This window comes from Ischnura elegans, chromosome 4 (assembly GCF_921293095.1).
Source record: "Ischnura elegans chromosome 4, ioIscEleg1.1, whole genome shotgun sequence".
In the NCBI taxonomy this organism is placed as follows: domain Eukaryota; kingdom Metazoa; phylum Arthropoda; class Insecta; order Odonata; family Coenagrionidae; genus Ischnura; species Ischnura elegans.
The window spans coordinates 41,197,802-41,224,685 of record NC_060249.1 but is presented as its reverse complement, the minus strand read 5'-3'; the positions used below and the strand labels follow the sequence as shown (position 1 = coordinate 41,224,685).

The 26,884-nt window shown below is 35.5% G+C and overlaps 2 protein-coding genes across 5 annotated transcripts in view; one reads left to right on the top strand and one right to left on the bottom strand.

The window, feature by feature from the left end:
• LOC124157347 (band 4.1-like protein 5) overlaps positions 1-4,807 on the top strand; it is a 41,245-nt gene extending 36,438 nt beyond the window's left edge. For 3 of the 4 annotated variants that reach the window (XM_046531992.1, XM_046531993.1, XM_046531991.1), the window contains one exon: positions 2,710-4,807. In XM_046531992.1, the coding sequence (XP_046387948.1) occupies positions 2,710-2,976 (267 nt within the window). In that variant the 3' untranslated portion in view covers positions 2,977-4,807. Of the gene's footprint in view, positions 1-605; positions 1,845-2,709 lie in introns of those variants that run through there. The other variant, XM_046531994.1, reaches the window with a different exon arrangement.
• A 6,868-nt stretch (positions 4,808-11,675) lies between these two features.
• The window catches only part of LOC124157345 (phospholipid-transporting ATPase ABCA1), a 56,349-nt gene continuing 41,140 nt past the window's right edge, over positions 11,676-26,884 (bottom strand). The window contains exons 22-26 of the mRNA XM_046531990.1: positions 26,317-26,582; positions 24,729-24,876; positions 24,105-24,315; positions 22,217-22,448; positions 11,676-17,674 (exon numbers count right to left, since the gene is read on the bottom strand). Of these exons, the coding sequence (XP_046387946.1) occupies positions 17,423-17,674; positions 22,217-22,448; positions 24,105-24,315; positions 24,729-24,876; positions 26,317-26,582 (1,109 nt within the window). The 3' untranslated portion in view covers positions 11,676-17,422. The remainder of the gene's footprint in view (positions 17,675-22,216; positions 22,449-24,104; positions 24,316-24,728; positions 24,877-26,316; positions 26,583-26,884) is intronic.

Below are 26,884 nucleotides of genomic sequence, written 5' to 3'. Positions count from 1 at the left end.
GAAAACAAATGCCTATATTAAATGCAACTCTTGTGATTATGTACATTTGATGTATTACATTAGGTATTACAAGAGGTTGAATGGGGTAAAACTTGAGCATAACAGTTCTACTTTTTGCCATTAAATTAATTCATCCTCAAAACAAACTGGAGAGATCACTAATGCATATAATTAAGGAATTTAAAAAAAATAATGTCCTGATGGGAGTAAACTTTGTAAAGTCTTCTCGTCTCATGATAGTGGTGCTGAAAATTATTTTTTTGTATTTTTATAGAATAGATTATATTTTTCATCAGAGTGAACTGCTGATGATATTTATTTTTATTGAATATTTATAATACTTTTATAATCACTTTTGGTCTGAGAAAATTGCTGTAGCAATGCATAACAGCTCCTCTAGAATTTTTAAGTCTATTTCAATTTCTTTTTTTATGAAGTGGAATCTGTTGAAGAAAATACTTGTCCATCCATCAATATAATTTGAAATGCCCGCTCAGAATTAATATTTACAGTAAAATCTATGATTAGTCCCTTTTAATTTACTATTTGATCCGTAGTCTATAGTTATCATTAGTACATATTTTTGTTCCCATATTTTCTTCAAGGCATTTTGGCTATGAGAGGAGATCCTGCATCCAATGCAACAGTTCCAAAATTTGCTTGTCTTTTATTTGGCTGCTGAAAACTAATATAAGGTCACACTTTCTTGTGACGATTGTTTAAAAATGACTTTTGTGTGCACGTATGTAATGATGTGCGTTTTTGTTTGCTTATTTGAAAGCAGTTGTGGATCTAGTCATTGGGATTAGGTTGTGTTTAGCCATAGCTTCATATTGAAGATGGGCCGTTTAGTCTCTCTTGAAAGTGTGTTTCATGGCATCTGTTCCTTTTAAATTGGTGGTAGTTGTATTATATGCATGCAAGTTTGTTAGAATGCATCATTACAATCATTTAACCTCAATCACTTGGTCCAACTTAAATTACCAAGGATACTGTTCTTTTTTGTAGAGATGCAGCTCCAGTAATAGGGTTAAATATTTCATTCAGCAATAAGTCATCTTGTTCTTATCTTTGAATTAGCTTAAAAATTATTTGATTGAAGAGATTTCATAGCTTTCAATAATATTTGCTTCTATTTGATTATTTTTATGTGAACTTTTGCTTTGAACACACATTTTACAACAGTGAAAATATTTTGGCTACATTAAATTATTTATTGCGTGTAATCATATGATTATTACCATTGGAAATGAATACTAAGTGTTAAAATAATTAATGAATATTAATGGAGCTATGAAGTTAGTATCATTTAAAAACATTGGTATTTATCATTTAAATGCTGAAAAAAATGGTTCCTATAGTTTTTGAAGTCTTATCTCCGCTAAGAACTGAGTGGTGTAATTATTTGTGAATGAAGAATAATGTAAAAGACTTTTTTTGGATGCTCTTAAAAATCGGAAGGTGATTTTGCTATTTATATATGGATTTCCTTGCTTTCAGCAAATTTGTTTGTTTAAAATAGTTGCAAGTAGTTTTTTTTAGAATTATGGGTTGGAATTCAGCAGTATTTTGGCTATCCATATTTGTGTATGCTTTTGACCCTTTCTGTGGAGTAGATTACCTCTTCTCAGTACATAGATGGTGGAATTATGACTGTCTGTTCTCGTTTAACTTCACCACAATTCGCCATCATTTTAACGTCATTTAAATTTTTGGGACTGCAAAAATGATAGCTCCACATTACTTTTACCTCATTACCATTGTATAATTTTCGAATTAACTCGTTGCGTACGGATGGCGAGAATTCTCGTCATTTTATTCCCAAACGTTGCGTACGGATGACGAAGATTCTCGTCATTTAGGCGCGTCAACCTAAACAATTTTAAAGCGTACAATATGTATTCGTTAGTACGTTTTCAGTTGTTGTTCGTTATTCATAATGAATGATGCATCATAACGTTTGATTGGGTAAAGTTATATTCTTAACATTAGCTTTTTAACCATGTTTAAACCAAAGGCATTACGCCCTAATAGGCACATATTTCCAAATCGGCGTTCCAAGGAATTTAAATACCCCGGTACGCAACATGTTAACATTGCTCATATTGCTGTACTCTTGTTAGGTAATACTATCAGCTATGAATGTTTGGACATATTTAAATGATGGCATAATGTATGGGGATTCATACCATATTTCCTACAGCAATGAATAGGTACCTACTTCTTTAAATGCCATTTTTCATGACATAATGCCTTTCAGTAATGTTTATCTGTGCTAAATACGTGGACTCACCCAATAGAAAAAATACTGCACATACCCTACAGAAAAAATGTGCTAAAACTTATTAAATGTGGGCAAAGTAATTATAATGTTATCAAAACTTATGTAGCATATAAAGTTTAATAATATCTTACTATTTTGATCTTTGTGAGACTTGACTATTTCAAAATTAGGGGAGGGCGTATCAGTATTGCTCCATTGGTTTTCATTGTGTTCCATTTTTCCATGGTTCTTTTTTATTGCTTAGAGTTCATTGGCTGTGTAAAATTTCTATGTCTGACGGTGTAAAATACAGACCATAAAAAGTCTGATACATCATATCCCTCCTAGATCTGCCACTGTATGTAACGTAGGCATTTTTAACTGTTAGTGTGACTGTAGTGATCTTAATCCTCGTCACATGCTTCTTCTTCTCTCTTCCTCTTTAGGATGGCTCAATTGGCTCCCCTATTGGTCATCAATCCCCAATCCCTGAGCCTTGCGCATCTCCTAGTATCCTGAATCCTACGTCTTCCACCTCTTTTGCACCGTCTCCCTCCCCCACCTCAACGTCTCCTGCCAGCCTCAGTCAGCTTTCTCCTTGGCTAGTGTCAGATGCTACCCCTCCCGTCAACAACCAGAAGCTGCAGCAGCCAATCAGCTCTCAAGGGAGCGGGTTGATCATCCGAAAAACAGTGATCACAACTGAGTTGTGAACCTTGTCTTGTGGTAGTATTTTTTCTTTGATACCTGAGCTTGCAAAGTGAGTTTCATGAATGAAACCAATGCTGACACATTCCTGTTATGCCTTTAAATTGCCACGTAGCTTTAATCATGTATCTCAAGTATTTTTTTATGCCCTGTTAATTTTTTAACAAAACCTTCAAAGCTTACCCCTTTGTAATAGATCAAGACTAACTGTTTTACTTTGATTTTGATTTTATCCATGTAGTATATTGTGCATTGTTCAAAATTCAGTTTGTAATGCCTTAAATGTTTTATGTGGTAATTGTGGTTTCTTTTAATTTCTATCAGTACTCTTGAATGGAGTAAAAAATTTATGGAAATAGTATTGCCGAGGTGCCTTCCAGAAATCATTGTTGCCTTTCATGTCCGTCCATTGAAACTTTATTTTATGTTTTTGTGCTAATTTGAGTCATAAATATGACATTTTAGATCCATATTCACAGTTGGTGCAGATCCACCAAATGTCATCAACTGATACAGTTGAGCAGCTATTTTCAAAAAATTTAGTCAAAAAATGTCAATGTATTATTCAATTTTAAACTTTGAATAGAACTTTTCTGATCTGTATTTATACACTTTATTTATATTGTAGAAATATAATCATGTTTCGTTGCCTGTATTAGGATGGTTTGGTGTGTAACTTTAATTTCCAGTCATTTCCAATTACTGAAGTTAGGAAAATCGTGCACTAGTTACTTAAAATGAAAGTTGTGATAATTGGCAGCAAAAAAAGTTGTAAATATTATTCTCATTCTTTAGGCATGAATTTTTTTTATTACAACCCTGTAAATTTTTCATCAATGGGACTCCCTTAGTCATGAGATGGTAGCTGCTAAAAGTGAAATAGTGATTAGTGGGTTAAGCATAGAGGATTCAAATTTTAATTAGGTTACAGAAATATTTTAATATATACTTCTAAGCTATTTTTAGGCTCATGATAAACTGAATGGTAGCCGTGAAATACTGGAGTGCATTGAGATAAATTTCTGTTGCTCATTGGTAGCTCATGCCACTGACAAATGATGTAAGATACCAGTGATGTTATTTTATGTGGAAACTGGAAAGTTCCTCCATAGAATTGAATTTTAAATTTTCTTCCTGACTTCTTGAAGAGTTCAAATATTTTTTGTGTTATTATTGTTGGTGCTGTAAAATACCATCTTCAGTGTCTAATCTAACACATTGCATTATTATATTTGCCTGTAACTGTGTTAACTTTAGATAATTATATAATTTATATGTCCAAGGAAAAGATTACCGAATCAGGATATTATCTGTTTTGTGCCATAAAAGTTTTTTTTTCTTTTTACTGGAGAAAATGTTTGATATTTGTTGAGGAGGATTGATTTTTTATCAAGTGCACTCTTATGTTTGAGTGCTGTTTTTGAAAAATATGGAAATTTTGTTGAAAATGTAGAAACAATCTTGTTCAATGCCTAATCTCTGAATTTCAGACGTATATTTCACCGGGGTTATTTTCAAAAGAAAGTGTATCTTATGAAATATCAACAGTACCTACTTCACTTAACATTCCATAAGGTTTTATTTAAATTATGTTATAGTGTCAATGTTGATTTTTACTATAATGACTGTCATTTTGAATTAATTTGTTTTGGAGAGTATATTTAGATGGGATGTTATCTTGTTAAATGAAAATTGTATATGATTTTGTGTATTTGTTCTTTTTTATGTACTCAATTGTATTCCGTCCCTTTTGCAATACAAAAAAGTATAAAATCTCCTTATGAATGTAATAATCTATAGTTTCTAGAAATATAATGAGGTTTCAATTTTGTCAGATTCACAGTGTATTTCTTTATCCTATTATGTCATATCAAAATGAACTTTTTAAAATAAATATTGGTTCTATTCATGAATATGGTAGGCTCAATATTGGACAAGTAAAAAATCGTTTTTAAGATCGAGTATCGGTGAACAGTACTATTAGAAATTGTAATGAATAGAGTACAATGTTCACTGCCTGCAGAAATATTTTAATTTTTGCCCATGCCTCGCTTTGTGCAATTTAGTTGTGGTGCAAATTCCTTCATCAGGGAAACATCCCACTGCTTCTTAGCCTAATCACCTTTAACCTCTCTCGATGAAACGTGAACTTGCCGCAAGTATACACGAAATTACTCTCATTTGATGCAGATTTATTGTATTGGTTGCCTCAAATCTTCTATCTTGTCTCCTTTACTGAATGACATTAGTTAATTTAGGTCATAAATTAAGTTTGGAGCTCATTGAAATGATTCTGTGAAAGCAATACGGTTTGAAGTTAATTTTTGGCATCAGAGGTTATCAGGAGAATTGATTTTCACGTAAAGGGCCCACCCTACAGCCTTCAAAGTCATTGGTGATCATGGGGGAGAAATTGAGCGGTGGCCAAGTTGCGTATGAGTAGCATCAACTCACTTCGGGTGCGCACATGCCCCGTGTATGTCATGTTGCCCCATGCCATGTTGTCACAGTTAATGTTGTGGGTGTTCGATCAAGTTTTATGGCAGTTTTACTCGGGGGACCTCTTCGCGCAATGCGACATATGTTACGAAGACGCAATCAAAATTGTGTCATGTAAAGCGATAAATTGCAAGAACACATGCGTGGATGTGAGATGGCAAAATAGCCCCTGCTCTAATTCGGGGCTCGCATTCTTGCGATTTCAAACATTTTTTCAGTGCTGACCTACGTAATGACTTATGTTTGGTTCTCATGGTATCTATTATTTTTGCTTTCCACCATTTGGAAAAAGTACGTATATTATGCTTAGTATCCTGACTGCTTGCAGTCGTTAAATTTTTTTCTATTTAGGGGAAAATCTGTTATCAGTTGTTTAGCTCTTATAAAGATTTGCTCAAATATAATACAATATGCATTCTTTGTTCCTAAATTCTATAAAATGAAACTGCATACAGCAATGCGGTATCTAATCAGATACAAGAGTGTATTTTTGGATAGGGAACATAATGGCTCTCAAGCAGGAACGCAGCTAGGAATTGAGACTGGGGGAGGTTAAGGTGCAACTACAGTCCAACTGGCGAGAGTTGTCCGATGGAAGCTCAAAAGGAGGGGAGGAGAACCTTGCCCCAGCACGGTTTGCATCTAATCGCTGTCCCCTATACGCACCTCACACACTCGCCTGGTCATACGACGTCGTCACGTGTATATGAAGCACTGAAATAAGCCTCAGCCACTAAAACAAACCCTTTCTTCGAATCACCAAAGCAAGGGATTCTTTCTTTGGGTCCTTCACGCTCGTCGTCCCTTCTGGCTCCTTTCTTCACGGAACCCTTTTGTTTACATGTAAGGCGGGCGTTTCACTTTCTTACCTGGCAACCTTGCCCTCTAACCCGAACTAGACCCATCTAATAGTCATCGGACAACTCTCGGCTGCTGGACTAATACCGGGATGTGTGGGGGTATGGTATACCCACCAGGATAAACGGTAGGTGTGAGATTAATAAATTGGGGAATTTTAAGATAAATGGTTCAAAATGGTGAGTTTTATGGTTTTCTGAGGGATATTTTATTAATTCTTACTCTATTCTACTATTAATATCAATCGAATTAAGTAAAATGGATTGAACTTAAAAATTTCTCTGACCTCTTGGGGGGGTGGTTTATCCCAAAACTCCCCCCTCGCTGCGCCTCTGCTTTCAAATACAATACGTCATCGGTCAGAGGAAGTCAATCAGGGTAATGTATGATTAATATTTGTTTCTGACAAATAAAGAGATATGTTCGGGATTCAAACGGTGAAGTCATTTTCTGAAACTATGAGGATGGACAGCAATAAGCATCACTGCTTTCCTCACGGCCCGGAATCGAGAGAAATTATTTTTTTGCCTTCGTGATATAGAGAATTTATGTCAACCACTATATCGTATTTGGTTGGATTTTAAAATTACGAAAATAAGGTTAAGTTCTATCTGTAATCCCAAATTTTATGTTTAAATTATGAATTAAAAAGAATTTTGACGGAAAAACATAAATCTATCTCTTTTTCATGCATACTAATTATGAAAACACCAATTTTTGGTCTTTGTTGATGTATTAGAAGTTTTTTTTTGGGTTTGCAAATTGCAAATCATGTATTGATGATGACCAATAGCTGTTATTTATTACGAATTTAACTAACCTACAGATTCCAGATTAGTCGACGACTGGAGGATCAGATTTCTCTCGAAAATCAAGGTGAGAACCTTTCAAAATCGCCACATGGGCATTTTCATCTGGCAGACGATGCGGTTCGGTCATATCGTCTTGTTCCTGGCTGACGTAAGATCTCCGAAAGTAGGAGAGGTGATCTTAATAAAGCAACAAGGGCGGTCTGGCCAGGTCGGCTGGTCGGCGATCACCGAGGGCACCGAGCTTAGGCGGCGCCCAACAAAGATCTCGTTTATGGAAGGTGTAAAAAAAGACTTACTTGTTGGATTAACTAAGCCAAAGTTTTTTTTGAAATTATAAAATTCTAAGTTTACATTTATTTGTTTTATTTACAATACACTCAGTGCAAAAAGACCATATAAAAATGTATCATAAGATAAAAGAGAACCTTATGCTTTTTTGAAAGGGTTATCGAAATGGATATTTCAGAGGTTTTTTTAGATTTCAGTGCAGTGCCAAGGAACGAATTCATTAAATAGATTATAGAACCATTATACATTATTGAATTTTATAAGCTACGATATCACAACTTAAAAAGTTTGAAGTTCTCTCTTTTCACGGTATTTTTTTCTACGAAATTGCTATTTTTTATTAACCTTTATCTGGTTTTACCTCAGACCGCCCCTGCGGAGTAATAGATGTCCCCTGAACTGTAGTGCTCCTTGTATTTTCTTCTCGCCATGGAGAAACGAGCCTCAAATCTCGCATATGTTTGCCCCTTGGATGTCAGTTTTGCTTTAGAAAGGGCATTTCCGAAGGTGGCTATTAGTGTCTGATGTTTTGTCAGGAGGTACCTTCGTCAATGGTATCATTAGAATTTGTATACGTTTTTCCTCGCCTTGTGCATATTTCGTAAGTGTTTACTGCCCATTGAATGGCTTACTTATCGCCCCTCCCCCCATCAGCTGCCAAGTCTGACTACACTCCCTCCGCTTATCCTATTTTCCATTATTTTCGTTGAGCACCACGCCAGCCAATGGCAAACAGAGGATTGGGAAGGAGGGTGAGTTCTCGTCCGTCAGCAGATACAGCTCAAGTTAAATTGGGTTACTTACAGGGTTACCTCCGTATATGTTATTTTCGCCGTGGAGATACAAGCCTCAAATCTCACAGATTTTTGCCTCTGGGACGTCAGTTTTTCTCTAAAATAGACATTTTCGAAGCCGGCTATTAGTGTCGTATGTTATGTCAGGAGGTATGCTCGTAAATGGTATCAATAGAATTTGTTTACGTTTTTACATCGCCTTCTGCAGCTATCGGGCTTGTTGACTGTGGTCTTTAACGGCTGGTTTCTCCTAATGCACCCCTCACACTCTGCCTTCCTCTGCTGGATACCACACCAGCCCATGATTAACACAGCATAGTGGAATAGGGTGAGTAGTCGCCCGCCAACAAAAGCAGCTGAAGTCAAGCGGGGCAACATACAGGGATACCTCCTTACATACTTTTCTCGCCGTGGAGATACAATCCTGCATGGATTTATTACAGCAGTATTTGATCTTCTCATTTCGAATTTCTAAATAAATGAAATAGGATGTCCGTTTGTCTGTGCGCTATAAGTTTCCGTACGGACGCCCGGATGGCTACCCAAGTTAGTTATACATAGGTGCATCACATGCATTCAAACTCCTTAGTGCTACATTCAGCTGCATCCGACGCGCTCTTTGCATGATTTTCTCATTATCATTGGTTATGTCACGTTATACGACTTCTGTAGTTGAACATCCTGCTGGGTAGGCACACCTCTTTACTCTAACAAAAGGATAACATAACTCAAAGGATACTTAACATGCAATGAATCTCTCAGAGCAAACCTTTCGTTTGGGTACGAGTTCACAGTGCGTTTTTGGTCTATGCATGTCACACATATAGCGATCAACGTTGTGGAGCGGGGTATAAGCTGATCTAGTGAGAGGTAAAAGGAAATTGTTTTTTCCATTGTTTGCTGTTCAGTAACTAAAAATCCTGCTATGTGACCATGAATTCCAAATTTCCCACTTCTCTGGGAACTGTGTTTCCCGAGCAACACCGGGTGGCCGGCTAGTTAAGTATTATTTGGTTTTAATTTCAGCAAAAAAATTATGTTGCTGCATATTTATTTGCGCTTGAACCACTGAAGGCTAAATTTGAAGCTTTTTTCACGGCGGTAAATCAATGAAGAAACTGCTTTTTAATGTGTTTGTGAAGGATGAAAGATGTTTGCATTGCAGCCATTTTAACAAAATTCACTTACCTATAGCTGATATTAAGTTTCTTAGATGCCCATTGTCTACCCTCCTCTGCTTTCCTGTGGTGATATGTGCACTTACCTTTAAAATGGAGAAAATAAAAAATCTAACATATATTCAAGCTCACTACTTTGTACAATTAGAAGAATAAACTTTTTAAGGTTCACTATACATAATATGTTTAAAATAGAATCAAAGAACACTAATACATATATTTAAAAAAAGTTAAAGAGATAAAATAATTTAATAAATACATACATCACTTGTATCAGATTAATACTGACATCAGCAGTTGCAATGTCTTTATTGAAAGGAATGCACAAAAAAGGCATGTGTACCATTGGAAGATAATAGGGTAGTTTCCTTCATCAAAGAGAACGAAAGGCATTGATTGCGATTTGTTACCCACCATTCATAATATATAAATTATTTGGCTTTAGAAATCCCAGTTTAGACGAATGGCAATGGTCAATTTTAACCGCATTTGAAAAAGGCCAGATTGGCACCCATGCGATGCCACCCCACAATATGTCACAGGGACCTAGTTTCTATACGAATAGATAGGAGTTTTACATTGTCTGAGATTACCAATGCACGCATGAGGCACAGAGCTCTGGGAAACATCTCTTAATAATCACCTATTAAAACTGCCTATGGTTGGAAAGTTCCTTCGTTTGATAAGGAATTAATAATCCTTATTTAAGCCAAGCGCTACCCGCTAGCAGCCTGCATCACAGCGACGCACATGTCCTAGCTCCAAGGTCACCTCACTTTGTGGCAGCGGGAACCAGAATGACCTCACATGGGCTTTTCCCAGCATTCATATTTACCCATCACGTTTTCGCATTCTTGAGATTTTTCACTTTTCATTTAATCGTGAAAAATAGATATTATCATTTAAAAATCTAAAAGTGTGAAATGGGTACTCCAGAAGGAATAATCTTTCGATTTAGGCAATAAAAAATAATAGGAAACCACCCTATTCTGCTATCTTTAAAAATCCGCAAGCATCCTCTGATACCACCCCAAATGAATTAAAAAATTCGCCTTCTTGACTCACACCTTTTTTTTTACACACCGAACATCAGCGCTGTTAGTGATGCACACAGTGAGTGTTTCCACCAAGATATGTTACACATGGAAAAAAAGCACCAAGTCCAGCAGCATGTTTGCAGATTACTGCTGGACACGGAATTGGTGCTTGCCAGATGCTAAATATGCGAGAAAATCCTAAGATAGTACTCATTTGTTCAAAATTTTTAAAATCACGATTTATTTGCTGAAACATCCTTGAACCCTTGTTTAACCTCATTGCCTTAAGGAAACTAACGTGATAAAAAAATCTGAGTCTAGCTTCGGAATCAGTGTGAAAAATAACTCTATAGGATCAACCAACAACATGTTTAGGACAGAAAAAAAAGTTTTTTTGTTGACCAGTGATTTTTATATCCTATTTTCTTCAGATTTTAATTTATGACATGAGTTGATATTTGTTGAAGGAAGTTCTTACTATTGTTTCTTATAATACATGCTCCTTTTAATATTTTTTTTTTGTTAGCTGAACAAAAAGGCTGCTCTCTGAGACATTTGAATTCCTTTTGGGGGAGATAGAAGGTCTACGGAGAGATAGTGCTAGCTATATATTTTTTAAATGCAGTTACATCTATCCTACCTCTGTGCTCGAGACTCTTTAACCTAAGAGTCACCTTTACGGAAAAAAAAGCATCCAGTATCGGCACCTAACAACTGCAACATGAGTAATCTCTCCATTGCCTCAGTCCACTCCCTTCAAATTTCCACCACATAATGACTTGCTCCTTCCCTGACCCAAGTTTTCACAGGAGCATCTGGAGTGTGGCAGAAAATGGGTGCATGAAAGTTGCCGAGACGTCACAGCTTATACTGTAAACTTGGAAGCAAATAATGGATCGCTTGAGAGCCTCCTAGAGGTGCTCTGGAGCATTGGTAGCTTTCATTGGACTGCACCCTCAGTGTACCTCTTGTTGAATGCATGCTGCTGAATGTTTTCTAACGCTTAAACAATATCATCATTCAAGAATTTTTAGTTATCTTGACGGTGATATAATCAATTGAAATCTGCTGTCAATAATCAATGCCATTCTTTAAATTAAGGCTCCCACTATAAGTCTGCACAGGCAGTTCAGGTGGCATTTTTGAAAAGACAGTAAGCTACTCAATGCAAAAGAGACATTATACTGACATTGACACACAAAAGATAAACGGCCACAAAAATAAATGATGAACAAAAGAACTTTCCATGGGTATTTATTCAAAAGGAAGCAACATAACACATATAAATTTATATCACATACTCAGTCAGGTATAGACCCAGTAAATAAAACAATACACTTAAGAAAAATAAAGGAATTAACCAATAAATTTGGTTTAGTTAGAAAAACAGATATAATAACTCACTTACAGAAAAATCATGAACACAATAATTTTAAGATATGGAGGGAATGATAATAATAACTTTGGCTAATTTGCAATATCAATACATACAAGATATACAAGAAGACACCATCAATACCATGACAGGGCTTCATACAGTAAATGAACAAATATTATATAATCATATCTAAAATGGTCACACAGTCTTACTTTCAATAACATTTGGCTGACACAAATAGAGTATCTTGCCTTTCTCTCTAATTACATACCGAGTTTTCTTTAGGATCATATAGCCTTACTGACAATAAGCTAGGGCTAATACAAATAGGGAGCCTCATGATTTTCTCTCTGATTGTACAGCATTTTTCTGTTTTTGAATTTAATAAGATAATTATAACCATCTGACATCACTTTTTAGGAAGGAATACCAAATTTAATGATCCCTAATATTGCATTCACTATGTTTCTTCAGTTCTCAGCAAATAACAGGTATCAATGATAATTATGGCGATCAATCATTGGTATAGTAGTAAAAGAAAACTGATATAACCCGAAAGTTATCTGATAACCAACAAGATTTAATGATTTGCAGAGGAACAAACAAAAAAGCTTTCCTGTAATGATTATTTAGGCATGCTAGCTACTTTTTGCCCACGTTGCAATATATTTGCAAAGACAAAAACATTACATAAAACCCTAAAAATCAGGATTTTGATCCAATTAAATGACATAGCAACTCCTTGTGTTTCTTTACAATAAAAATACTAAATAAAAAATATTAACCAACAATACAAGTTTTTCTGACAACTTTAAAAGTATTGACTCATAACATGTGCAGTGCCATCACAATAGAGAAACCAGAAACGAAACAGCCCCGTAATTGCAAAGTTTCACCTAAATTAATGGATATGAATTAAATTGCAGTATGTTTTCCATTTATGACTAAATAATGATTTGAAAGTCTTCAATCTGGGGTGAAGGTAATACTCAAAATAAGTTAAAAGATGATGAGATACAGTAACAATTATAAATGATCAACGAAATATCAATTTGATCAGTAAATTAAAAAAAAAAACACTAGGGAAAAAGAATTCATTTTGTCTAAGGCTTCTTGAAGCATCATTTTCAAAAATCATGCAACAGGTCGATGAAATATCCTAGGCAACTTTTTCAATATTGTGCTATGTAAGTGATTAGGAAAAAGAGAATATGTATAAATGTTATAATCATACCAAAGGTTAAAAAAAAAAAAAACTATACAAAATCTAATCATGACGAGTAAGTGAACAGGATAAGAATTCTTGGAGAAGTAAGAGACAATATGAGCTATCCACATTGTATAAGAAAAGTACTAAAAAAGGGATACAAGCATATAATTTCAATTCCAGAAATAAAGGTAAAGAGAGTGCGTAGCCATGGTGCCAAATAATATGGTCACACAGCCATAATGGAAAATTAAATACTTAAATAATGGAAAATTAAAAACAGATGTGTTAAAAAATGATGTTTAATATCAACACCATGAGAAGTGGGAATAGATTTTAGGCATTTCTTATGACTGTTTGCCAAATGAAGGATGCATATTTCATTTGTGTTCACCTTTTCCTTGACTGACATGCTAAATATACAGTATACATATTGTAGTCTAGGGGATGCAGAGTAAAATAAGAAAAAAATCAGCTGGTACTCAAAGATCTGAAACTTGGATCTACAGCATCAATAGAATAGTACGACCAATGAGTATGTACTCATATAACTACAAAAAAAAATTGAATTCATCGACTGCCTACAACGATTGGCCTTCAAATAATTAGAAAACTCTCAAGCTATTTTCCATATATTATAAAAGGCATACTAGTGCAAATGGAACACCAACAATACAATTATAATTTAGCATTACAAAAGATAATAAGAAAGATCAAAATTCTCTTCTATTTCTTCAAATACATATTAATAGTGAATATTATGAAAGATGAAAAATGAGTCTAGACTTGGACAGAGAAGCACTGACAACCTACTGCTTTTATAGAGGCAGTGAAACAGAGATGTAATTGTTTATATCTGGAGTTGAATATGTACTAAAATTCACCTCCTCACAACTGAATACCAATGACAGAAGTAAAGTCCTACCTTTATCATAGATGTTAATATAGTTTTTAAATTTCAATAGGTATTTCCATCTGCATAAATAATTATTAGTACATATTAAAAAAAGAGAAAATGAAGAATCCATACCCCTGACAGTGTACTAGGGGGTTCCTCAGACCCAAGGCAGTTGAGTTAAGTTGCACATTTAATACGGTCCTCCAAAGAAAGTGAAGGGGAATACAAGGGGAATTTTATATAAATAATCCAATTCTTTATATTCTAAAGCCAAAATGAAGGGGAATAAAAAAGATTATTGACATTTTAAGAGTTGAAGGCACCATCAATGAACACTAAGTTCAGCAGAATAATATGCATGTGTATTTATTTTATAGAATAAATTGCATGAATTGCAGTAGAAGTCACTTCATACTCTTCCATTAAAAAATATATGATTACTAATTTTTAGAAATTAATTCATACTCAAAGTACTATATCGGAGGTGAGGCATCACCATTTCCCCCAGTGACAACTTTTATTATTAATATTAACCCATTAACCTGCAACAATATACAGTATGCTAACACAGACACAGGGAAGTGATAAATTTCTAGATATGCACAACATGCATGGTTGAGTACAAATTTAAGAATGTAAATGAACTTTCAAAAGTAAAAAAAGCCTCCTAAAAGTAAAGAAAGTGGAATTCCACGTTACAAAGAGTATCATTATGATAATAATACTACATCATAGTTATTTAAGTCTCTTTAGAGCAACAAAATCTAGTGATTAATAAGGCTAAGAATTACTTCAATGGTATAGAGTAATCTGCCAAGGTGTACAGGAAAAAATTACTTTACTCTGGCAAGAGAAAGACATTTATCAATCTGCATTGGCTTGCAAAAGCAGGAATTACAAGACCTATCTCAAGGTAATGGAAATTTAGACAGTTTCTCGTAGTCCTAGCATTATTTCTATTTTCAGATAATTTTATAACGCTAATTTCGACGGGTACTAAAATTCATTAGCAAACTATGAACCTGAGCCCAGCAGCCTTCAAAACCAAAATTTCATGTGCATCATGTACCACTGCACATTTTCTTAAGAACAAATTATTGTCTTGTTTATGATTAGAAAGTGTATAAGAAGTCACAATACATAACATCACTTAAATCGCATGGTACTGAAAAAACTATGGAGTATTTCAAAGCAGTCTCATGTCACATCTTTGTTCAAGGCACATTGGACATGTATACATGCAATACTACATATTTCACATGCATAAAACTATGGAGTGCGTCAAAGCAGTTTCATGGCATATCTTTGTTCAAGGCACATTGCACATGTATAAATACAATGTATACATATTTCATACACATAACATACACAGTGAATAAAAATGTTGCTATAAAAAGCTATATAAAATGAGCAGCTACAACTGCAGAAAGTTGACTACATATCAAAGCTGTTTCCACAAAATAAGATTTCAGTAATTATTTTGACTGACAAGAGAAGTTTAGCACAGGAATTGACAGGTTTCACCATTCTGAGCACATGAAATTTAACTTTAAAAGAGACAGTGAAGACCTTTTACGAAATATTATCAGATCAATTCAATAGTTTTACATAATTCAGAGAGTCATCATACATCAATTTGACAAGACCAAACGTGAGGTATGTACTGGCAAAAGATAAAGTTTCTCATAAGAATATTAAATACAAATACACTTCAATGGATGCCATAAAAGTAAAAAAAAAACCTGTGGAAAGTGGTTAGTCCTAATGAATACTGGGATTTCTGAAATAATACTTGATCCAGGGAATAAAATTTTCATGAAAGAAGATGCTCCTCAAGTAATGAGTCAAATTCCTCCTTAGTCCATATGGAATGCTATGACAGGATATTATTGGGCATAGAACCCAAAAGGTTCCTTTAGTTCAAGTTCAATGTATTGGCAAATTGATTAATATGCCTCGAAAACTCATCATGCATTATATCCATGTAATATAGCAAAAATTAATGAGTGATCCGAGAATATTGCATGCCTCATGCAAGCCATAAGAGGGTTAGTTCAGTCCAATATAAATAACTGTTATTCATTTTTCTTCTTCCATCTGAGCATATAAAACACGAAAGTGTAGAAAATATAAATAAATCTAAGAATAGGAGCCAGTACTTCAAATTACTTACAAAACATTAAGTTATAACATTACATTCTTCATTTTCTTCCCCAGCAAAGCTAAAAATTGTATAATTAGGCTAAAAATCTGTCACACTGTAAGAGCAGAGTCAATATGGGGGGACATTCTAATAACAAAGCTTAATTCATGCATATGTACTTTAGGACAAATTTGCTGAAGGCACAGGAGGCTTTGTATTGTTGAGGCTTCTTGTATAATGACTTTCAAATTTTGACTTCACTTAGATCACTTAAATTAATAGCTAAAATTATGCAAACACACATGGACTATCAAGGGAAAAATATCATAACGATATTTTGGAGATTCTCACTTTACTGAAAGAATATTCATGCATTAAGAATAAGAGCCAACAGAATGTAAAACATGTCATTGACTCCTATTCTTATGAGATTTCACTGGTTGCGGGAACTAAAGTAAAGTTGCCCTTACATGGATAATACAACAACAGTATGGACTAAAGTCACATCAAACCTAAGGTAATTTTTGGAATCAGACTGCAGAATATAACATACTAGAAGTGTTACATAAAAAAGTTGTCAAACATTGTTCACAACCACATAATATATGGAATAAAAGATGAAGTAAATGAACTATGTATGTACTAACTACGCCTATCTGAATGAATGAAAGGGGCTTGAACAAAAGAAATAAATCCTTCCATGAAAGAATTAATAAATAAAAAGAATAGACATACACGGTCCTGTGACCTTATATCATCATTTATTCTGTTATCACTCCCTCACTTTGGGACTTTAAGTTATTACTGAAAACAAAATTATGAAAGGCTACGTCAAAATTCATGAAAATTACAAAAAATATACTTTGATAGGCATTCAAGTACACACCCTATTAATCAAACCTCAAAAGCCCAGGCAGTGAATGTAAAAAAATATTATTGAAAGTTAAGAAAATAAACATTCCTTTTTTTCCTTACTAGGTATCTTTTCCAAAATGTTTATCACACATAGCATTTGATCTCTCACACTCAAGTATCACAACTGCTAATTAAATGGAATGAATAGGCATCTCAGCAAAATAGTCATGCTTGAATTTCATCCCAAAGGACTCCAAACATACACCTATAGCTCCTCCATCATGCTTCAACAGAGCATTCTCAATTTTGACATAAATGTAAGCCATTAAAAATAATCAATTGATAAAAAGTTATTATCAATGACTTGAACTGAGAAAAAGGAAAAATGGTACATAAGTATATGCCCCACATTGGAAATGATGAATAGCTGCACATTGTAAAAATCAACAAGAGATAATAAGATATAAATAAGAAAATAAATATTAATAATCACAGAATTTCCATTCAATTGATGACTTCTACGTCCGAAGCATTTCTAGGATCCTCTCTGGGTCCCGAGTTCTTGGTGCCTGCTGGCCCAACGCTAGGGTCCTCTTCCTGGTCCCTCAAAAATGAAAGGAACACCTGCTCCAAGGTGGTGTCACTTAAAGAATAGTCTTCAATAAGGGGATCCATATCTTTCTGCAATTCTTCCATTACTGAGAACATGTAGGCCCATTTTGTATCTGGACGAGTAATATGGTAGTGCAGTAATCCCTAAAATATCAAAACAAGGAGTTCATAAATAAATTTCTGCATACAAAGGTTTAGCAGAATTAGGGCTGGTTTTATAATACAGTTAAACGACAAACCTCCATACATCAAAATATTAAGGATACATCCCTATTTCAAAGTCATTGGCCCAGTCCTGACCCTTCCAATGGACAATGCACACAAGAAAACCTCCCATAACGAACCTCTCCAATTACGAAAACTCCCTACAATTAAGTCTATGCTTAGGCAAAAACATATTAAGTGCACCTCTAGAACAAATTATCAAGGAAAATACCTACTATTTTCCATTTACAGGTAAATTTTCATCGATATTTATGAAATAAGTGGATAGCAGAACCCTAATGGATGGCAAAGCATCTTATGAGGGTAGCCTTTAAAGTGTAGGTAATAGAACGTTCCTCATCACCTAGCCACTGTAAATGATGTTTATAAATAACTTTTTGAGTTGGTTAATACCCATGCAAAGTTTCATTAAGATCAGCCCGATAGTTTCAAAACGGTGGCATGTCAAAGTTCCCAAGTCGCAGTACGAGATGAAAAGTCATGAACAGTACCGCACCATAATTTTCTATAGCTTTCGACGAAGCCTCACCCAGCAAGAATGCATTACTGAACTTTTTGTTGCAATTGGCGAAGAAGCACCATCAAAGACAACAGTTTATCGCTGGTATGCATAGTTTCAGCGAGGATGCTCTAGCCTCAGTAACAAACCGCGTGAGAGCGACCAAAAACCTCTGTCAGTCAAGAAAACGTGGATGCTGTACGTAACATGATTATGGAAGACCATCATGTTACATACCTAGAGATTCAGGCATCATTGGACATCTCAGGGACCTCAGTCAAAAGATCTTACATGAAGAGTTAGGAGTTAAAAAATTGGTTTCCTGCTGGATATCACACCTACTCACAGAATAACACAAAGCAGCTCAAGTCAAATAGTGTCGAAATACTCTACAATGATTCAACTCAGGAGCATCAAAGCACGTTCACAACATCGTAAGTGGTGATGAATCATGGATCTATAGCTACGAGCCTGAATCAAAATGCCATTCTACAGTATGGGTCTTCCAAAGTGAGCTCAAACTGACAAAAGTTGTTCGCTCTCGCAGCGTTTCCAAGAAAATGGTTGCATCGTTCGTAGCCAAATCAGGGCATGTAGCAACCAAATCGACGTATTACGCTCCATCATGACAATGCAAGTTCACACACCACTTGAGTCACAAAGTGGTTTTTGGAACAGCAAAATGTTGAAATTCTTGATCATCCTCCATACAACCCAGACTTAAGCCCCAATGATTTTTCATATTCCCCAGAATCAAGAATATGCTACAATAAAAAAATTGCGTTTTTGTACCTCTTATAATTTTCTTCATTCCCGACACTTAAAGGGCGTTAACTACCCTTGTAGCCGTTCCATTCCGAGCTTCAAAGGGTTCACATCTGAAGCCTACAGAGTAGAGGGTGTGGAGGAAACTTGACGATCTGGCTCGGAGTAGGCCATAGTCAACTCTGATGGTTCCCACCATAGAAACGTGTAAGGAAATCCAAAGCTCCACTCTGTGCAGCTCCACCTATAGCTCCCCTCTGCACAGCTCCCTCTATGGCTTCGCTCAGCGTTGCTCTATTGCTCCACAACACATGGCTACGCTTCCCTCTGCACCGCTCCATCTATTGTTCTGCTCTGCTTCGCTGGATGAATGGCAATAAGCCGTGGGTTCAGATATTACTGGCATATTCACGGATGGTACCGCATTTTGGCACAGAAGAATGGGAGTGCCAACAGAACACCGATCGTGTTCAGCTTCTACGAAGGTATCATCATCTGCGATTGCCATTGTAACCTCAGTGTATTGCCAACTCGTCCAATCTAACTTCAATCGTCGTCTATTGATGCATAGTAATGGTCATGAACATAGATATTTACTGGTACTTCAATGGGATTCCAACAATGCATTTTATTTTGTAAATCTGAAGAGCAATGTACGCTCTTCCAAGCAAAATTGCTGCATAACACTGCTATTCATATTGTTTTAAATTATTGCTCTACAAGAATTATTTACACTAAACACTGTGGAAAATTATGGAGTACTTTAAAAATATGTAATCCACAGACATCAAACGTGGCATTCCTTTAATTTCAGACTGTAACTAAAGTAAGCAATGAGGCATACAGTAAAATGGACGAGAAAAACAATAATTTCAATTGGAAATACGCAGATTGAAAATCACACGGTGATAGACACGGTATTTGATGGTAAATAATAAAAATTCTTTATCATCATTACAGGAATGGTTTTCAAGGTTAATAAAGGAAGATTGAGAAATTTACTTGACTTGCATCATGGCACACCCACAACTTTGATGCCCCTGCTACAACGCAACGCACACATCACATCCAAACAACAAAAACCCCCAACAGCAAAGTCATTGTTTTTCCGGTTCCAACAAATTTGTTGCAAGGAAGTTTAACTGCATATGGTTAATGCTAGCCATAAGATGATACATCCTTCAACAGGCAGTGGCTGAAAGTTTTGGTTAGCTTGAAGTCTGATCTTACACCAAAGCTAACCAGAACCTTCAACCACCTTTATGTAAAGTGAAAGGCTGTACCACACTACAATAATCGTTTACCAGACATTATAAAACCGACCCTTAGTGAGACCGAAATTCATATCCAGCTAGGCAGCAATTACTTAAGCTAATGATTAATGGGTATTAGGTTTATCAGTCTATCAAAAATTTCCTCATGCCCTGCTTTACTCTCTATTTCTTATCAGTTCCAATCCTTGTCATAATCCCTCTTCTTCATAGCCATGACCCCATTCCAGTCAACAAAAGTGCCTTTTCCTGATCCAAGGGCCCTGGTGGCAATGTGGAAAAAGGGCCTGGGTATATTCCTCCCACTTAACAAAAAATTGATGGTACACATTTAGGTTAGCATGAATAAGTCTTTTTTTCAACATTAATTGAGGAAAATAGCATGGCAGTTAGCATAATTGTTACAGTTTCTCATTCAAAGTTTTAAAGCGCTCAAATCATAGAGCTAAAATGAGAAAATTAAACCAAAAAGAGAGCTTGATAATTACAATATTAGAACGTTGACGTGTGCAAGAAGAAAGATATATGGGCTGTAACCATTTCAGGAGTCTTGTGTGTTCTTTCAAAATACTATTCACATACTTGAAGGGTTTAAGGAAAATGGAAGATGGTGAAAGAGCTCAAGGCTCCAAGAGGTTGCCGGGGACCTTTATCTCATAGGGCCTTGCAGAGAGGGGAAGTAACAAGAGAATCATCATTATGAAAAAAGATCAGTGGTATGTCCTCCCAAGCCTCAAGTTGATTTTTACAAAAGCAGGAGCCTCAGACTTCAGACAAGTTTCAGGCACACAATTAATTTGTCTGCTATATTAGAACAATATTGTCAACAAAATGAAGTGCATCTGTAGAGGAATAGGATTGCTGTTAGCCATTAGTATTGTTTGTATGGAGAAGGTAGTCATGGCAAGATAAGAGAGGAAAAAGGGCTATGGTATTGGTAAAGGATAATCGCTATATTCTATGGCCATTTAATTCAATGCCAGCAAGTCGTTGCACAGTATTTTTATTGAAATGAACTTTACTGTCAATGACTTTTTCAATGCTCAGATTGATGATTAAAAATTCAATTCAAACATAAGTGTGCTCAATTGCAACCTTCAACATAATCCAAAGCACTGCATGATTCAAATTACTTTATATTCAGTCACACACACACTTGTATAAGCAAACACTAAGGATGAAATTTGCCATGAAAAAATCATTAAGCTTAGCTGAGATTCAAACCCAGACACGCCAGTCAGGAATGCTACCAGTTACACCACCAAGCCATCTTCTTCAAAGGCAAATTTCACACTGGTAGCATACCTGACCTGCAACTGGACTCATATACTGGACACACCAAAGGATATTTTCAAGGGGAATTTCAACCCTGGTGTGTACTCATACCCAATATTTATCACTGAATAAATAACATAATCAGTGTTTAAGTTCAAAATTCTCCCCAATTTTCTCAAATTCTGACCAAAGAAAGTGAGCATGGTGATATTTTTACGGTAATATTATATTTGATAGATGATAAATGTATGCCACTCTCCAGGAGCAGAGGCAACCTCCCTTTAACAAACTCTCTGATATACAAAGTTACAAAATTTAGGTCCCTTCAACTTTATAAATTAGAGGTTCTACTGCATTACACTCATACTAATACTATAGCTTCAGGCCATAAGTACTCAACCTCCTCTTGCCTCTTCTACCCTTGTAAGGGCATTTCTGATTCATATTATATTGACCGTTAATTATTTATTTGATAAGAATATGTAATAAAGGATTCTATTACCGAAAGGAATAATTTTAGACAATCTGAGGCACTTCACCCATAAAAATTTAAACAATGAGACCATCATGCATAAGATGAAAGTTCTAAACAATAGATTAGAAAAGGCACACTGGGTATGAATGGCTAGAAAAAAACAAAAATGTACCCACCGCATGTTCATCCTTCAATAAGCATGGATCAAATGATGACTCTATTTTTTCCTTTAATTTATCAATTTGTGGACTATTGGGGTCAGAAAAATCAACCAGCACATTTAGTTTCACAAGAAGGGTGAATCCTTGGCCATACTTGTGCTTCAGGTAAGGAATTGTACCAAAGCATAGAAACTGGCCACTAACCATAATTGCCAATTTGGAGCACAATGCCTCACATTCTTCCATGCTGAAATGAAAAGAGACGATTATTAAAAAAAGAAAACATCACATTGAACACATGTGTGGTTATGTGTAAATATTACCTTACATATGTTGTGAGCCTATTGCTGTGATATTTTCTTATCCCAGGAATTGTCACATGATTAAATACTCTTTCACTTGCAGCTCACCTCATGCATAGCACAATGTGCAAAAAATCCACCGAGAAAAAATCATTCGCCTTGGCCAGGATTCGAACCTGGATACCCCTATTTCTGGTTGTGTGCTTTAGCTAGTTAAGCTACCAAGGCGTCATTCTCCCATATGGAAATTTCAGTAGCTTAACTGGCTTAAGCACTCAACTGGAAATCGGGGAATTCGATTTCGAATCCCAGTCAAGGCAAATGATTTTTTCTCTATGGATTTTCCGCACAATTTGTGCATTGCGGGTGACCCCGTTCAGTTATCACCATGGCTAGTCTGGGTATACTTAACATTCATCACTCAATGGTTTGATAAACTCGTCTGTCAGAGCATGTGCAAGATTCCATCTCATCAAGATTATCTTCAAATGACCCACTGCAATCATCATGCATCGTTGTTCTAATTTGACATTATGAGCACTGTATGTTAATTTTGTTTAAAATACCACACTCAATGAAAAATATAGCTCCCAAACTTCTTCCAAAATGGGGTCATTTACTACAACCCAGAATTGCAATTCACGAAAAGAATTCCATATATAATTAACAATGAAAATAAAATGTTCCCTATTCAGTCATTATCTTGAAAGTTTAAAAAAAGAAGACCCAAATATTATCTCCCAATTTTCATGAGTCTATGACATGATGACAGATCTGGTTCATAATTTTGTTCAAGGAGAACCTTTCATTGAGGGATGGAATTGCTTGCAAGAGTGTAAACAATAAAATACCATGCAACGCCCATGTGCGAGGCTGAAAAGTCAAAATGAAGTGGTAATTTGCTCGACATGAGTTTGTCTTGTGATTACCTAATTATATGATAATTATCAATGGAATGGTTAAGGCTGTCGATTTATACACCTCAACAAGCTCAATAAGTACGCCATGGATCAAAAAACAAATTTTTAAACTAATTTATTTAATTTTTAAGCTCTTCCACAATTGACAATAAAATATATTTGGTGACTGAGCCCATTGCATTTAACTATTTTTGTCCAAAATGCATATAACAAGTATGGGATACAGCGATAAGCTCGAATAAGTGATAACTAGCCAAGAAACTATTTAAAACCATATTATGAACTTATTTTAAAAGTAAAATAAATTTGTATAAGCGATAATGGCTCGATTCCTCACCTGCATCACTTGTAATAACAAAATCAACTTAAAGATCTGACTTATTCATGATAAATTGAAAGTGTTAACCTAATTAGTGAATGAAATGTTCAAAAGTATTATTTGAAATAGATAGCAATACAACAATTTTTCCTCTAAACAAAAACAGCAATTGTAATACCTGTGGAGTGATTTTTAAAGATTATTTAACTACCTTAGATAATAACGACAGTTCACTATAGCGGGCGATTTCTCAGTTCCCAAGAGCTTTAGCTATAATGGACTTCCACTGAATCTTGCATTGGTGTTAGAAAAAAACCCGGCATATTGCATGCAATAGCAACAAAGAATGAAGAGCCATTTACCTGTGAGACGTTAATACAAGAGCCATCCCTCTAGAGCAAGCTGCTTGTAGGGTTGCCCAAAGCTGCCGCCGGGCTACTGGATCAACACCAGCTGTGGGCTCATCAAGGCAAACCAAAGGTGGGTCACCCATCAATGCTATTGCTGTACAAAGCCGCCGATGATTGCCTCCACTATAAGCCATGGAGTAACGATCAGCTGGCTCATTTAAATCTAATAGAAGAGAATGTTAGACCACATTTCAAAATCATTTAAATGCCTACTTTGCATGCAATTTTAATGCTATAAATTTGAGAGTAATCTCTTCCAAACCATACAGTACAAGAGATACATCCATGAAACAACAATTTAATAAGGTGGCAACAACGGCAGCATACAAACACCCGACCTAATTGGAAATCCAAGAGAACTTCCAAGATTATTATTAAAGGTGAATAAATTCAACAAAAATGTTAGATATACGGCATTGTTTTTTTCTAGATTGTTCCCTGCAAATATATTTATTTAATATACAGACTGAGACAATAAACAGGTAAAAAGCAATGAAATGCTTCAAAAATCAGAAACCAGTTCTGCAAGGTAAAAATGAACAGAAAAACCTCAAGGTGGTATTTTAGGATACTTACCTAGATTATTTAGCCATATTTGGACAACTTGATCAGATTTTTCATATGGAATGCCTCTCAAACATGCAAACAATTTAAGCATTTGCCGTCCAGTTAGACAGCCTATTGTGGCATTAAATTGGGGACAATATCCAATATTCGTCACGTACTGAAATAAAAAAATATACTTGGGTAAAATATGACTATGAATGGTATAGTGAAAAAAATAATTGCCTTAACTAGGAATTCAGGGATTTGAAATACCAGCCCACTGTAAATAGGTACATATTAGCATACCCAAGTTTTCAACATATGTACTAAGTAATACACACAACTGGATGAAAATACAAGGGGCTTATGAAAAGTAAGGACTCCAAAGACTAGGCGTCGCTGCATGTAGCACTAGGCGACATCTAGCCATCCTGTCGTGTTTTTTGGTCCTTTTCTCTAGCCGTCTTATAAACAGTACCTCATTAACAAGCATTTTATCAGTGCTGCAGGCACTCACAATGGACGTCCCGATTGCTGCTCCTGTCAAGTGCGAACTGTGGTTTGTCATTAAGTTTATGCATGCAAAGAAGGTTGCTCCGATTGAAATTCATCACTATTTGGAAAAGGTGCATTGTCCAAATGTATAGACTTGAAAAATGTTCAGAAAAGGTGGAGAAAATTTACTGCTTGCCATCTCAACGTTCACAATGAGGAGTCGAATTCTCACAATCAGCAGGCAAGATTATGGCTACTATAATCTGGGACAGAACATGTGTCCTACTGATTGATTTCACGCCCAAGGATACAAAATTCAACTCCAAGTGGCACTATGACACCTTAGGCAAAATTCGAAGGGCTATCCAGAATGAATGATGCGGCAGGTTGAGAAAAGGCATTTGATTGCACCATGACAAGGTGTGATGCCCACAAGGAACAAAGATGTGGCCCACAAAACAAATTCAGTCATCGTGGAATTTGGATGGAAGGTGATTGATCACCCACTTTACAGTCCAGATATCTTTCTCAGTGAATATCTTTTCTTTCCCACCTTAAATAAAGATTTTGGACAGCATAAATTTGCAAATGACTGAGGATGACGAATGATGACGTTCAAGAAACGATTCTTATCTTCCTCCAGGAAGTGGAGGGATGATGGTTCGAGAAGGAATCACAAAAGTTCATCTCACGGATGGGGGAGTCATTGAGCGCAAGGGCGACTACATTGAAAATAGCTGAATATTCAAGGTTTCTAACAATATTATATGCAATGGCAAAAAATTTAAATAACTATGAAAAACAAATTGGAAACCTTACTTTTCAAACGCCCAAATGTACTTTTCAAATAACTATTACAATTGGAACTATAATTTTCTGTCTTCTCCATAAGTCTCGAGACAGACTACATACATTTAAATTAGAGGCCAGCTCAAGGAAAAAAATAACAAAAATAGGTATGTAGATGATAAAAAAATGAATGGAGTATGAATTCAATACATACAGTCCAAGATGTCCACTAACACATGCTTATTACAAAGATTTTTCCCAGCTAGGTACTGACTTATTACCACATATATGATAAATTTATATCATCTAGATTAATTCTGGTTCAGATTACTACCTTTTTGTTTATTCCCCTCCAACCACTACACCTTTCTCCCATCACATATGATGTGTGACTGGAAGCAGGGAGAGATCCAGTGATCATTTCAAATGTGCTAGTCTTGCCTGCACCATTGGCTCCGAGTAATCCAAAGCATTCACCAGAACGAACCCCAAATGAAACACCTTTGACAGCAGAAAATCCTTCACCCAGCCATCGAAATAATCCATAGTTCTTCTTCAAATCATGAGCTAAGAGTGTATCTTCACAGTTGCTCTTTATGTCTACGGAAAACATAAGGAATTAGATTAAGATATTCTTCCGAGTACAAAGGAAATTCTTGCAAATAGGGGGTGCTTTATTCAGAGAAATGAAGCATATGAATATGCAATAAAATTTAAAACTATTAGCAGTTACACATGCATGCTAGCATTTCATTACTCCATTAACCAGTTATTTTTAGTTCCATTATCAAGACTAATGTAAGTTGACAAAAAAACAACAATTAGATTTCCAAACAGTAACCCAATACCTAATAAAGTGACTCAATGAATGCATTTGAAACAAGTTTTATGGATCATGGCAA